This window comes from Pogoniulus pusillus, chromosome Z, assembly GCF_015220805.1.
Source record: "Pogoniulus pusillus isolate bPogPus1 chromosome Z, bPogPus1.pri, whole genome shotgun sequence".
Taxonomy (NCBI): domain Eukaryota; kingdom Metazoa; phylum Chordata; class Aves; order Piciformes; family Lybiidae; genus Pogoniulus; species Pogoniulus pusillus.
The window spans coordinates 50,774,023-50,786,106 of NC_087309.1; the positions used below are offsets into that span (position 1 = coordinate 50,774,023).

Consider the following 12,084-nt stretch of genomic DNA (forward strand, 5'->3'; position numbering starts at 1 on the left):
TGTTCCTCATTTACACACATACTTTGTGTACTTGTACTCTGGTACACCAGAAGTATTCTGAAACAGAGGTTCTCTCTAACACAGGAGAGAATGGAAGCACAAAACATTTCAGTCTCTAATCACAGGCTTTTGAGCGAGATTTGTAAAGAGCAAAGCCCCAGTTTTCTGCTCAGTACATCTAGTACCTAAATACTCAAAATTTCTGACAATGATATACCTACCATTGCACTTATCACTGCAATATCATCAGATATGGAGTCATGAGGTTGTTTCTCATAACACTGAGCACAAAAAGTCAGAGAGGTGCACTAAAGATAAGTTTTCACACAAATCATACATTCATCTTTGAGGATGACTTTTAGTGCTACTAAATCATTATTTCCTCTTAACTGACAAAACTTTGTCAATCTCACGCTGAAGAACTTTTCAGATTCCTTGTCTGTGCCTGCTCCAGAGTCCACTCCAAAAAGTAGTATCAATGCAGCAAGTACTGAACACTGGACAGCCTCCTAGACACCTTGAATTGATTTCCACTTATGAAAGAACATCAGTGACAAAGCTAAACATCAACCCTGAGTAAAGTATCAGGAGCACATCAAAAGCATTTTGTAAGCACCTCCAAACAAACATTCTGCTTGAAATAGTAATATGAAGACCATTGAAATAAAGGAAGTGCAACTAGCTTTAAGTTGTTGTTGTTACACCAACCATTGTACAAGCAACATCCATAAACTTAGCAAAATTAAGCTAAGTGTTTGCAAATTTTGAAGAGTCTACCCAGCAAAGGAATTCACATGCTTGAAGGCTGATCACTGACTTGTATTATCTTTTGCACAGCTGCATTTTTATTTCCTTTATTGAAGCACTACTTCAAAAATGAAAGCTTTTTTGCTAGGTCTCATGATGGTCCTTCCTCTATACTTTTCTCTAGTTTGCAGTTGGCTCTACAGTCTGTCTCCTAATTATGAGGCATTTATAGCTGTTACATGAAGAGGAGCAGTCTGAAAAAGTAACTACCCTGTCAGCAGCACCTCACCCAAATGAGTTTGTCATTCCTGTTCTATAGGAGAACTACTTCTGTAGGGAGACAGGTTCACAAAAAGCCTTATTCATCAGTAGTATCCCTACTTCTATTTGCCTACACACTAAAGGCTATCAAAAGTGATTGAATTACTTCTGCCTAACTGGTAACAGTTCTCATAAAAATGGTAAATTTCAAAGCAAGTTTGTACTTCATAACTCCAGGAAACTAAATTGAAATAACTTGATTGGATATTAGCTTTCATCTCAAATGTGCTCCAGAAGCTATCACAGACCAATTCTACTAATGACACAGGAGTCCAAAAATCTCAACAGCTCATTTCCCCACTCTTCTGGGGAGTCCAGAGAGGCCTGTCAATGGGCTGCTTTTGCAAAAGCAAAAGCAGAGGACCAGTCAATACCCTACCATCAGAGTCTTTGGAAAAAGGGCAGAGATGACTGTTACGTAAATGTACTTCTGTTTTTATCGCAAGTCTTTATGGAGCTGCTGAATTTTAAGCGTGGAGAAATAAAAAAGGGGAAACTACTGTGTTATTGCCATGGTTCGGTGTTACAGGAAACACCACCCCTCGTTTTGCTTATTACCACTTACAGTACTAAGAAATTCGATTTGTTTTGTTCTAAACTAAGCCACATTGGTGAACTCTCCAGCAAAACCATGTGGTCTTACTTCTCCTGATCTGTATGAAGATAGAAACTGGAGCACAAGCAAGCAGCTTGTTCTACATACGATAAAAGCTGTGCATTTTCTGAAGCATTGTAACCCATTTGTTCAACATCCTCATTCTAATCACAGGTGTCAAATTCAAGACAGCAGGCAGTCATAGCCAATCCTTGCAGGTAAGCTGCCTACTCACATCCAGTAGTCAGCTGCCATGAATATTCAAATGTCAAACCAAGCCCAGTTCACCTACCAACATCCACTAAATTGAGAAAAAAACAAACAAACCTGTGCTCTGCTTTGGCCTGAAAACCAGTATTCAGGACAACTTCTGAGCTCAGATGTAGCGAAGTATTTTCAGTGTGCCTGGTTTTGTAAGAACAGCTGTCCAATTCTCCTTGATACAAGTTCTCTCCCAGATTCACCTAAACAGTCTCTGCTCTTCCCAGAATTCCTCTGTGTTCCTGCTTGGTTACACCACCACATATCCACCTTAGTATTTCACTGCATTATTTATTTTGCTATTCTGTATTGAGATGGTGTGGAATTTAAGACTTATTTACCACTGAACAGACAACAGCCAGCTATTATTTGGTGTATCGCCTCAAAAATACAAAATTCACACAAATAAGCAGCACTACTGCAAGCCACTTCTCACCCCTACAGTTCTGAGGCCCTGCAAGTTGAGAATAATTTTACCTGCAGAAAAGGGTAGGGAAAGCATCTTGGATCTTAAATAACAAAGACAAAGCATTTATCTTTCTCCTCCAAGCAGTCTAGGGTTTAGACCCTTTCTTACAAATGCAGCCTTGCCTGGCAAACACTGCCATGCCTTCACTGATTTTCATTTTGTGAAACAACAAAACTAGAGACAAAATTCCCTCAAAAACACTTCTGTAATGCAAAACTTCCTGGGCAGCAGAAGAGCTAAGAGTAGCCTCAGCCGTGGAAGACAAGGCACCAGGGTGGCAGCAGCACCACTGCAGAGGCACCTGGAGGGAGAGCACGGAGACACTGCTGCTGCTGGCCACGTCCTCCAGTCCACACTTGGCGCCTGTATGTTTCGCTGCTCCACGACACACATGCTTTCCAGATCTCGATGTGCAGCAGTAACACAACTTAAATCAGCTCAACATGCTGTCCCCCCAGATGCTTGTGTTCATCCTTGCTCCAGCTACTACATCATGTTGGCAGACCAGCCTGCAGATTCATGCTGTGAGGCAGACCAGGGACCAAATCCAGCCAAAAATAACCCTGAGTGAAAATTTCTTCTTCCACCAGAAAAGCTGACTGAAATCACACACAAAACCGCAGTTCCAGGGTGCGGTTCCAGAACAATTTAAACATATTTAAATTCTGACTGCCACAGTCCCACCTGGCTGCAAAGCCCCCCTTGCCTCGGGCCAGAAGACACAGCTGTGAGAGCTGCAGCCAGCCCGAGAGGACTGGAGAGACTGCAAATCCAGCAAAGCAAATCAGGTCTATAAGGAGGGATTAGCTTCCTGACAGATTAGGTCTCCACGCCATCATGGGAGGGTTGGGAAGGGGTGAAGCCCGCAGCAGCCTGACAGTGAGCAACTGAAGGCACCTCAGCAAGTCCGTGCTGCTTAAACTTCAGCTCCAGCAGCCTGCAGAAAGGTGGCGGCTGGGATCTCAGCGTCATTAGCGCCAGCTTTGAAACAGCAACTTCTTAAGAGAATCCTAGATACAGGATCATGGTTTGGGCAAAGCAAACTGTGTTCACATTTAGCTTTCAAGATTTTTACCTTGTTCGTAATCACTTCAACCTGACTAGAGAGGCAAATATCCTCTGCACTTACCTATGATACCCAAAATCACCTCTGAAACTTCCGTTTAATAGCACAGTAAAGCACTCAGTGGCCTACAGTTCACTATTACAACTCCGTGAAAGAGAATTTGCCTTAATGGAGCACTTTTCCACACAGCATTTGCGTGTTTGCTATTCCAGCTGCCCCTGGATCAATCTGTGCTGTGATCCTGGAAGCCCATGAAGCTCAAATCTTGCAATATAACCAGTGTTCTGAACAACCTTACAAATCAAACATAAATACAGGAGGATAACCTTAACTTTCAGGATGAACAGCCAGTAAAGAAGGAACTGCATGTGTGACTACATATTTCCTTTCAGACTTTGAAGTCTGTTAAGAATTGCTTTAAATGCCTGGCTAGATGAAACAAAGTTTTCACTGCTCTTTGAAAGAAGCTGGTCAGAGTCCACAGGTGAGGACCTTCATTACCCACTTCAGCTGAAGCCACAGATTTCTTAGCCTGATACACCCTTACCAAGAACAAGGGATGAGGATAGTAGTTTCTGTCAGCTTTAGGGGCTGGCTGGAAGGGAAGAAGACACCACACCTTGAGGCAGCAAGCCCTCAGGGGCTGGCAGTTGTTTGCCAGCAGTTGTGAGTCAGAGCTCTACGGTGCTCCTTGAATACAATCCCTGAGGAATTTATGCCAGACTGACCCCTTAACTTGGGCAATAAGTGATAACCAAACTGACATAATTCCCCCAGGTAAGCGCTTATTGCTAGTGAACACTCATACAAACTGGTAATTTAACACTAAAATCAACTACTGGCACAGGTTCTTAATGGTCATTTATGTGCTTACACATTCCAGGAGGTATTTAGGAGCCACGCAGAGCTTGTATGAACACCATCTGATTCAGTATCTCCCTTGGTGTGTAGCAAGGAAGTTGATCTGCAAACCAAAGCATCCCTTTTCTCTATTTCAAAGAACTCTGTGGAAGGTCCCATTTGCTCCCTCTCCTGCCACATGGCTCAAACTAACACCCTGCCAAGGCCCCTGGCAATCACAGATCACCCTACATATAATCCTTGTCCCACCGGACCATCACCATCAAGGACCAGGGTATCTTCAGCTGGTGCAGCAGCCGCTGGCAAAACCACAACTAAAACAGTGCTAGAGACAAGGTGTTGGTCACCAGCACAAACCAGATGCTGTGCCAAGAACTCAGCAGACCCCTCCTCCCCCAAGCTTTGAAGAGAAGACTGTATAAGTTCTTTGGGCCATCTCTCTTCAAGGCCCAGCTGGCACCACGCTGAAGAGCACATGGTTTTCTGAAGTTGAGCACAAGTATGAAGGCACAGGAAGTGCTGACTCAAAGGGCCATGTAGTGCCCACTTGTGCCCCAGCTCACCTAAATTAAGGACTGACAGACAAGGTGCCTTCAGCAGGCAGTCCTCCTAGCTTGCCTCCCTTCCCCAGGATAGGGGCACCAGCCCCCTGAACTCCTTGATTAGGCTCCCTGGACCAGGGTGGGCATCACTTCTCTTGTTCAGCACCTGCACTTTCATTATATGAGTCAGTTCAAGGATACTTGTTAAAGAAAACACCACACAAACCCACAGCAAAACAGATTGAACAAGTGAAGCAAACACAGCAAGTTAATAATTTCCTACAAGGAGCAGAGCACAGGAGAACACGTTTGCTTTATCATTCCACTGAAATATGACCCACCAGTCCTGCCTATCACTGCTAGGCATCTTTTTTTCCACCTCAGATGCAAGATTAGTCCAAGCAAATCATAGCCAGCTTGAATTAGCAACTGTATCAGACAAATCTTGACCTAGAACAATTAGGTAACCGAAGCCCCACTTAATGGAAGAGGCAAGCTTCAAATCTGCATACTTCCTACTCCTTGCCTCAAGAACTGGACTTGATCTAGCACACTCATGTGTGTTGTAAATCCTGTTTCCAACACTATATTAATATTTCTTGTTTCAACAGTGTTTGAGTAGCTTTAAGCATGCTATAACATAGCTCTGTCATCTCTACCAAGAGACTTCCTGGGAGATGAACCTGCTTTGTACAAAAAGCACAGAGAACCACTCCTACCAAGTGAATTATGCGCACTTGGTTAAACAAAGCAGTTAAACTTTTCAAGTTCTCATTCAGCAGTTTAATTATTAGCAACCTACAAAAGAGTGGAAGAGATAAACAGTGTATTTGGCTGCCAAATTACACCCATCAATAAAACAGAAGAAGAAAAAAAAAACGTTCTCACAAGCCACAAGCACTACAAGTACACAAGTACACCCAAAAGAACATATATGCATAGGATACAGCTCAGCTTTTTTTTTCCCCTAGGCTTTAAAAACTCCATCTGCTTTCACTGAGAAAAATCCTATGGAACCCTTACCAAAAGATTTTTTGCCCCCCCCCCCCCCCCCCCCCCCCCTTAAACTGAAAAATATCTGTTTGTTTCTCTGCACTTAATAGATGCACAGGCAAATTTAGTTTCTGAACTTACACTTTTTTAAAAGCTGCTGTCTTGCAAACTTGCACATCCTGCTGAAGGAAGCAGCTAGGTTCAGTTTTGTAGAGCAGTGTAGGCTGCATTTCATTTTAGGTTTGCCCTGCCTGTCTCCACAGGCAAAGTACCTTTTACTCTCGCAAAGCTTGGTGCTGTTTGTCTCATCTCCTAGCACCACACAGAAACAGTCCTGGGAGCAAGTACCAGAACTGCAGAACTGCAAGCAGTGCCCTCCCTCATCACTCCAAAGTCAAGCTTCCATCTCTACCCAGTGAAGCTAACTTTCTAGCTTTATTCAACAGAAGAGACGAAGACTTCTTCAGCTATTCATATTCATTAGATAAGCCTGATGACGATGAAGCATCTCACAATTCAGTATACAAACTTGGAACACACATTAATTCAACACTCTGAACATGGAACAACCTGAAATCATTAGCAAATACAGAGTCTCATGGCCTCATTCACTGTAGCTGCATTACATTCTTGGAACATGGTAAAGCCACTCAGACATTTCTCTAAAATGTAAGCATTTGTTTCTGCACACTGAGTTTCAGAAAGAACTAGCTATGAAGGAACTATGAGTGTTAGGATAAAGATATTCTCAAAGAAAAGAAAGTGCTCAATTCACCATCTTCCTATGTTCAAAACTTCACATTTAATCTGTGAGCTCCATCCAAGATTTATACTTTTTCTCTTCATAATCTCCAGCAGCACCAAACATTTTTTATGTTAAAGATGGTTTATAACTCAAGCTGTAACACAAGTCCCGATATTCTACAGTGCTGTGAACTTCTGTATCTGACTGGACCACGATTGAGAAAAAAAACCAAACAAACAACAGGGAACAGCTGTAGCCAGACTGAAAAGCAGCTATGTAAATTCAGTTGCAGTCTGCCTATTTAACACAGTTTCTGCTGTCTTGACTTCTTCCTTGTAGTTGTGTGATCATACTTGTGTTGGTGCTGGGCACAAGTATCTGAAACACTAAGTGTAGCACCAAACAAACAAAAAATGTGGATGAGATTTCAACTATTAACAGCATGCAGAGTTGAAGGCACCTGTGGTTCATGAAACCACAATGTCCAATAGGCTAAAAGGCTCAAACATTTTGCTCCAAGTTGCTCTTTCCCCTGTAAACTGTGTTCATCCTGAAGTGGGATCTACCCAGAGAGGAATCCTCTTGTTTGTTTTCAGTCAGATACTTTCTGACTTTGAAGATTAAAATTATCAGCTCTGAGATTTTTTTTATATATATAGCCATCCTTTGAGTTACATCAGCAACACCTGTAAGGCAAAGCTAGTTTTTTAAAGTTTTGGGATATGTCTTCCCAGTTACTCATTTGGTGCTACAAAGCCTTATTCTCAAGGACAGTTTTTCCTTCGTGGTATCCATCAGGCTACAAAACATAGCCAAGGTCTTCCTCTCCAGCTATCACAATAAAATACCACTGATAACCACATGATTCATACAGCTCCCAGCAGAGAATTATCATAGTAAAATGATAATTTTCTTCTTCAAGACAACAAATAAACTGCAAGAAAACTGATGCCAAAGTCAAAAGTTCAATGTTTAAAACAGTACTAGGTCACTAAGCAAGGAGACTTAGCAATTTGATAGCCTAACTTGGACAACTTATTAACTCTTCCCAGAAGTCCAGCATAGACCTAGTGTTCAACATAAGAAACTGTTTGCCAGTGATTCAAAGCAGTTTTAGTTATGCTGAAAACCTACAACTTGTAACGGGTTTCATAAGAGCTCAGATAATGCTGGTGTGTTTTCTTGTTAGGGAGCCTTTTTTGGGATGCTGCTTTCTCCTCATTCCAAAAAGGCAGACAAACACCGTGTATATAAAGCATATTTGGCTTTCTAGACATAGGATAAAACACCTCATCAGCACCTACACACATGCTACCACTACAGACAAGGCTGTGGTTTGTTCTTTGGTGTATTAAACCAAAAAACCCTAAAAACCTCATCAGCCTGGCATATTTGAGGAACCTCTGACCAGTCCTTTGGAAGGAATAGCATGTCAAAAGTTCCTGCAGCAAAATTAACCATCTTAAAAAACATGCTGTAAAGAGGATGTACAGCAGAAGTCTGAGCAAGTAGACAGTGTTTATCAGAGAAGATGTCGCATCAGGAAAGCCAGGAAGGATGCTCTCATCTAATCCTGTCATTGAGACAGAACAGCAAACACCAGGTAAATGCTACAGCTCGAAAGACTAAGTTTTTCCTGCTCATCGTTGCAGGAATCTCTGAACTGTCATAGAAAAGCACAAAAGCTGAGAAGACAGATCACGTCCTCAAAACAACATTCAGCATTCTTAACGCGGTTGTTCTTTTGTCATTAATATATAAGGCCTAATCCTCAGCACCTAAGCAGGACCCAGCACATAAATGATGAGCTTTTTACTTTTAAATCAGAGCCTCATCTTTGACCACACTGGACTTTGTGACAGGCTTCCGAGTGCCACATGTGCAGACTCACATGTTCTGATGCTGGCGGTCCAAGTCTGCATAAGAAAGCAACTGTTGCTAGGGGCCTGATGGGCACTCCACATACATTTGAGGAGTTTCTGCACGACAGACATGTGAACAAAGTAGCAAGCTAGAGCTGGAGCACCATGAGGTCCACTCTCCAGGCACTGCCCACCCACACAGGCAATGGCACAACAAACTGAGGTGACTGGGAGATCGGCTTCACAAGCAGAATACTCACCTTTGGCAGCGCAGGCATCTAGCCTACGTGTAAAACCTCCAAAATCTGTTACCAGTACTGACAACTCAACACACCTTCGAGTGCCTCGCATCCACCCACTAGGTAATGCAAATGAAAAATTAAACCTACAGGCCAGTTCGACAAACTGCCTCAACTGGCAGGCATGAATAGAAGAAAATGCTCAGGACACAACATCCTCCAAGCTGAAGGGCACGCGGCTGAGCACCACCTTTTACATCCAGTGTATGGAAGCAAAGTGACCCAAAATATTGTGCAGGAATTTTGTGCTTATTTGGGGAAAAAAAAAAAAAAAGAAAAGAAAGAAAGAAAGAGATCTAAAACCTGGTTTTAAACGAAGCTGCAATGCTGAGACCTGGAAAGCTGTCCAGCACGCAGGATACCAGGGTCGCTGTGAGGTTTGCAACTCATTTGTACGTTCACGTTTTGCAATGGCTGAAATATCACAGGCATTTTTAAATAGCAAAGACAAGGGTTTGTATTGCTCTGCCCGTAGGAACCAGAAGAAAGCGGAGCCCGGTGCAGTATTTCAGCACGGCACAACCATAATGAGAGACCCCTGTAGCAGGAAAAGGGAAGGTGCTTCAAGGGTTTTTATTAAACACACATTTGAGAAGTAAATGCAACTCCTGAAAAGGAATGCGTGCTACCGGCACTGCTTCTCGCCCGGCCCCAGTTATCGTTTAAAGACACAAAAAACTACAAATAATTATTAAAAAAAAAAAAAAAAAGCCCCGATGTTTTAATTTTATAACCCGAAATTCGTTAGTAGTAGCAGCCCAAGCGTTGCAAAATTACAATCCGAAATCGTAGTCACAGCTAAACTTGTAAAGTTACAAGGCAAAGCGATACCTGTAACACCGAGTAACAAAACTAGACCCAAAGCTCTAGCGCTAACCTACGGCTCTCAAATCGCGACGCAGGGTTGCAGCTGTAATCCATTCCCAAAGTTTGAGAGCTAAACCCGGCTCCACGAAAATCCGCTTCAAAACCCTGCCGGAGCTCCCTGCAAGCTAACCCAAACTAACGAGGCAGAGCGCTGCTCGCTCCCACAGTCCGCTGGGAGGGTTTGATTTTCTTTCAACTCCCTTTTCACGTTAAACCGGGAAAGCCTACAAGGCGCTGGATAGGGGCTGGGAAGGAGCCCAACCCCAGAAGGCTTGAAGCACCCCTCGATCCCCGCCGCCCCCCAGCCCCACTCACAGCCATAGCGGGGCCGCTGCAGGGGCGCCTGCTCCTCATGGTGCATCCTGCCGCCGCCGGGAGGGAACGGCGCCGGCCCCCGCCTGCCCTTCTTATGTGCAGCCTGGGCCGCGCTGATTTGCTGTCGCCGCCGCCCGCGACCGCCCCGCGCGGTAGAGGCCACCCGGGGCGGAGGCGCGGGTCGGTCGCGGCGCAGCCACTAAAGGCGGCGAGGAGAAGTGGGACAGAAAGAAAGGGAGAGGATTTAGGGAAGGGGGGAAAAAAAAGAAGAAAAGGAAAAGAAAAGGTAGAAAGAGAAAGAAACTAAGCATATCAGGCAAGAGGAAAAGGGGGGGGGGGGGGGGAGGTGAAAGGAAAAAAAACAAACCCAAAACCTACGCACACACACACAAAAGAAAAAAAAAAAAAAAAAAAATCACCCACTCACCCAACCCATCCACCAACCTACCCAAAAAGCTCAACCACGACAGACCAAGAACTCAGGTAAAAAATCCTCCCCTCCCCTCCCCCCGAAAAGAAAAGAAAAGAAAAGAAAAGAAAAGAAAAGAAAAGAAAAGAAAAGAAAAGAAAAGAAAAGAAAAGAAAAGAAAAGAAAAGAAAAGAAAAGAAAAGAAAAGAAAAGAAAAGAAAAGAAAAGAAAAGAAAAGAAAAGAAAAGAAAAGAAAAGAAAAGAAAAGAAGGAAAGGAAAAGAAAAGAAAAGAAGGAAAAGAAAAGAAAAGAAGGAAAAGAAAAGAAAAGAAAAGAAAAGAAAAGAAAAGAAAAGAAAAGAAAAGAAAAGAAAAGAAAAGAAAAGAAAAGAAAAGAAAAGAAAAGAAAAGAAAAGAAAAGAAAAGAAAAGAAAGTGTATGGCCAACCAGCAAAATAAAAAGGGAGAGGGGAAAAAGGCAAACTGAGCACAGAAAAACCTCACCCCAATCCAGAAATATTAACAATAAAACAAGCAAGCAAACAACCCCACACTTGCAAAAACAGTTTGCAAATTAAAAGAAACCAGCTCCACACTGTGAGAGGCCAAGGTGCCTCCTTTCTGGGTTTTTGGGTTTGTTTTTTTTTTTGTTGTTGTTGTTGAATGTGTTTTGTTTTGGTTTGGTTTTTAATTTTTATTTTATTTTTGGCAAACCGGGCTATGAGAAGTGGTGAAAACCCAAGAGTTTTGTCAGCCAGGGAAGCTACTGTCAAAATGCGCAGGGTGCCTTTGGAGTGAGGTGTTTCCACATGAGCCTGCTCCATGATGATGCCCCTTTCTGAGAGGTTTTGCAAGGGAGTGGGGCATGGCCCTTCATTCATAGAGTCTCTGTAGGGTGTCTCTGGTATCCTCAAAAAGGGCTTGATTTTCAACAGCAGAGTAACATCTGTGGGTTGAAGGTTCATGTTTTGTGGCCTCAGGCTCCCAGGTGACATTTGAAATGCACGTAGAGGTAGGGGTTTCTCAGATGAAGTTGTGTTATAAGGTAGTACCATATATATTCCTGGCAGTCTCTAAATCCTTATCATGCAGTTTTCTGGAAGACATAAAGTGAGACAGTGTCTGTGCACAGGCACAACCTGCCTTGCAGAGCCCGTGGGACATAGTGCACCTGAGCATGCTTGCGGTTTAACTCATAGCCAGGTGCCAGAGGACTCTCAGTTGGTGCTTGCAGATTGCCTGGAAGGTTTAATTACAAAAAACCAACCACCAAATAACGTTACTGGATCTATAGTCTCCTCTGTGGGTTTCCACAGGTTTGAGGATGTCTGTAGGTTGTCTGCAAAGTCTGAATTTTGCTTACTCCCTGACTCTGGCTGTTCTGAGTATGGCTTACAAGTTGAAAACATGCTGGGGAAAGACACTCCTAAGAACAGTTAAAGCATGGATTATTCAGAAGGAAAGAACAGAAAGGGTAAAGGTGAAAAATTGCACTCAACAGGAAGCACCATTAGTTTTCTTGGAGTAATTTTGAATTTCTCTGCTCTCTTTTCTCCATTCCTAGAGCCCAGAAATGATGACTTACTGTAAAAGTGTGTGATGCAAACACTGGTAGAGCCACAGTCTGCACCTGACTTTCTGAAAATTGTCTTGGATTTTAAACTATCAACCATTTACTTTCTTCTCGTCCTATAAAAGAAAGGAAGTGAATGACTAAACCCAACATAGAAATTA

At 43.0% G+C, this 12,084-nt stretch overlaps 1 protein-coding gene across 1 annotated transcript in view; it reads right to left on the bottom strand.

Annotated features, from left to right (window-relative positions):
• Positions 1-9,997, bottom strand: part of IQGAP2 (IQ motif containing GTPase activating protein 2) — a 144,925-nt gene extending 134,928 nt beyond the window's left edge. Inside the window, exon 1 of the mRNA XM_064176455.1 lies at positions 9,944-9,997. Coding sequence (XP_064032525.1) covers positions 9,944-9,989 — 46 coding nt within the window. The 5' untranslated portion in view covers positions 9,990-9,997. The remainder of the gene's footprint in view (positions 1-9,943) is intronic.
• Positions 9,998-12,084: the final 2,087 nt, after the last annotated feature.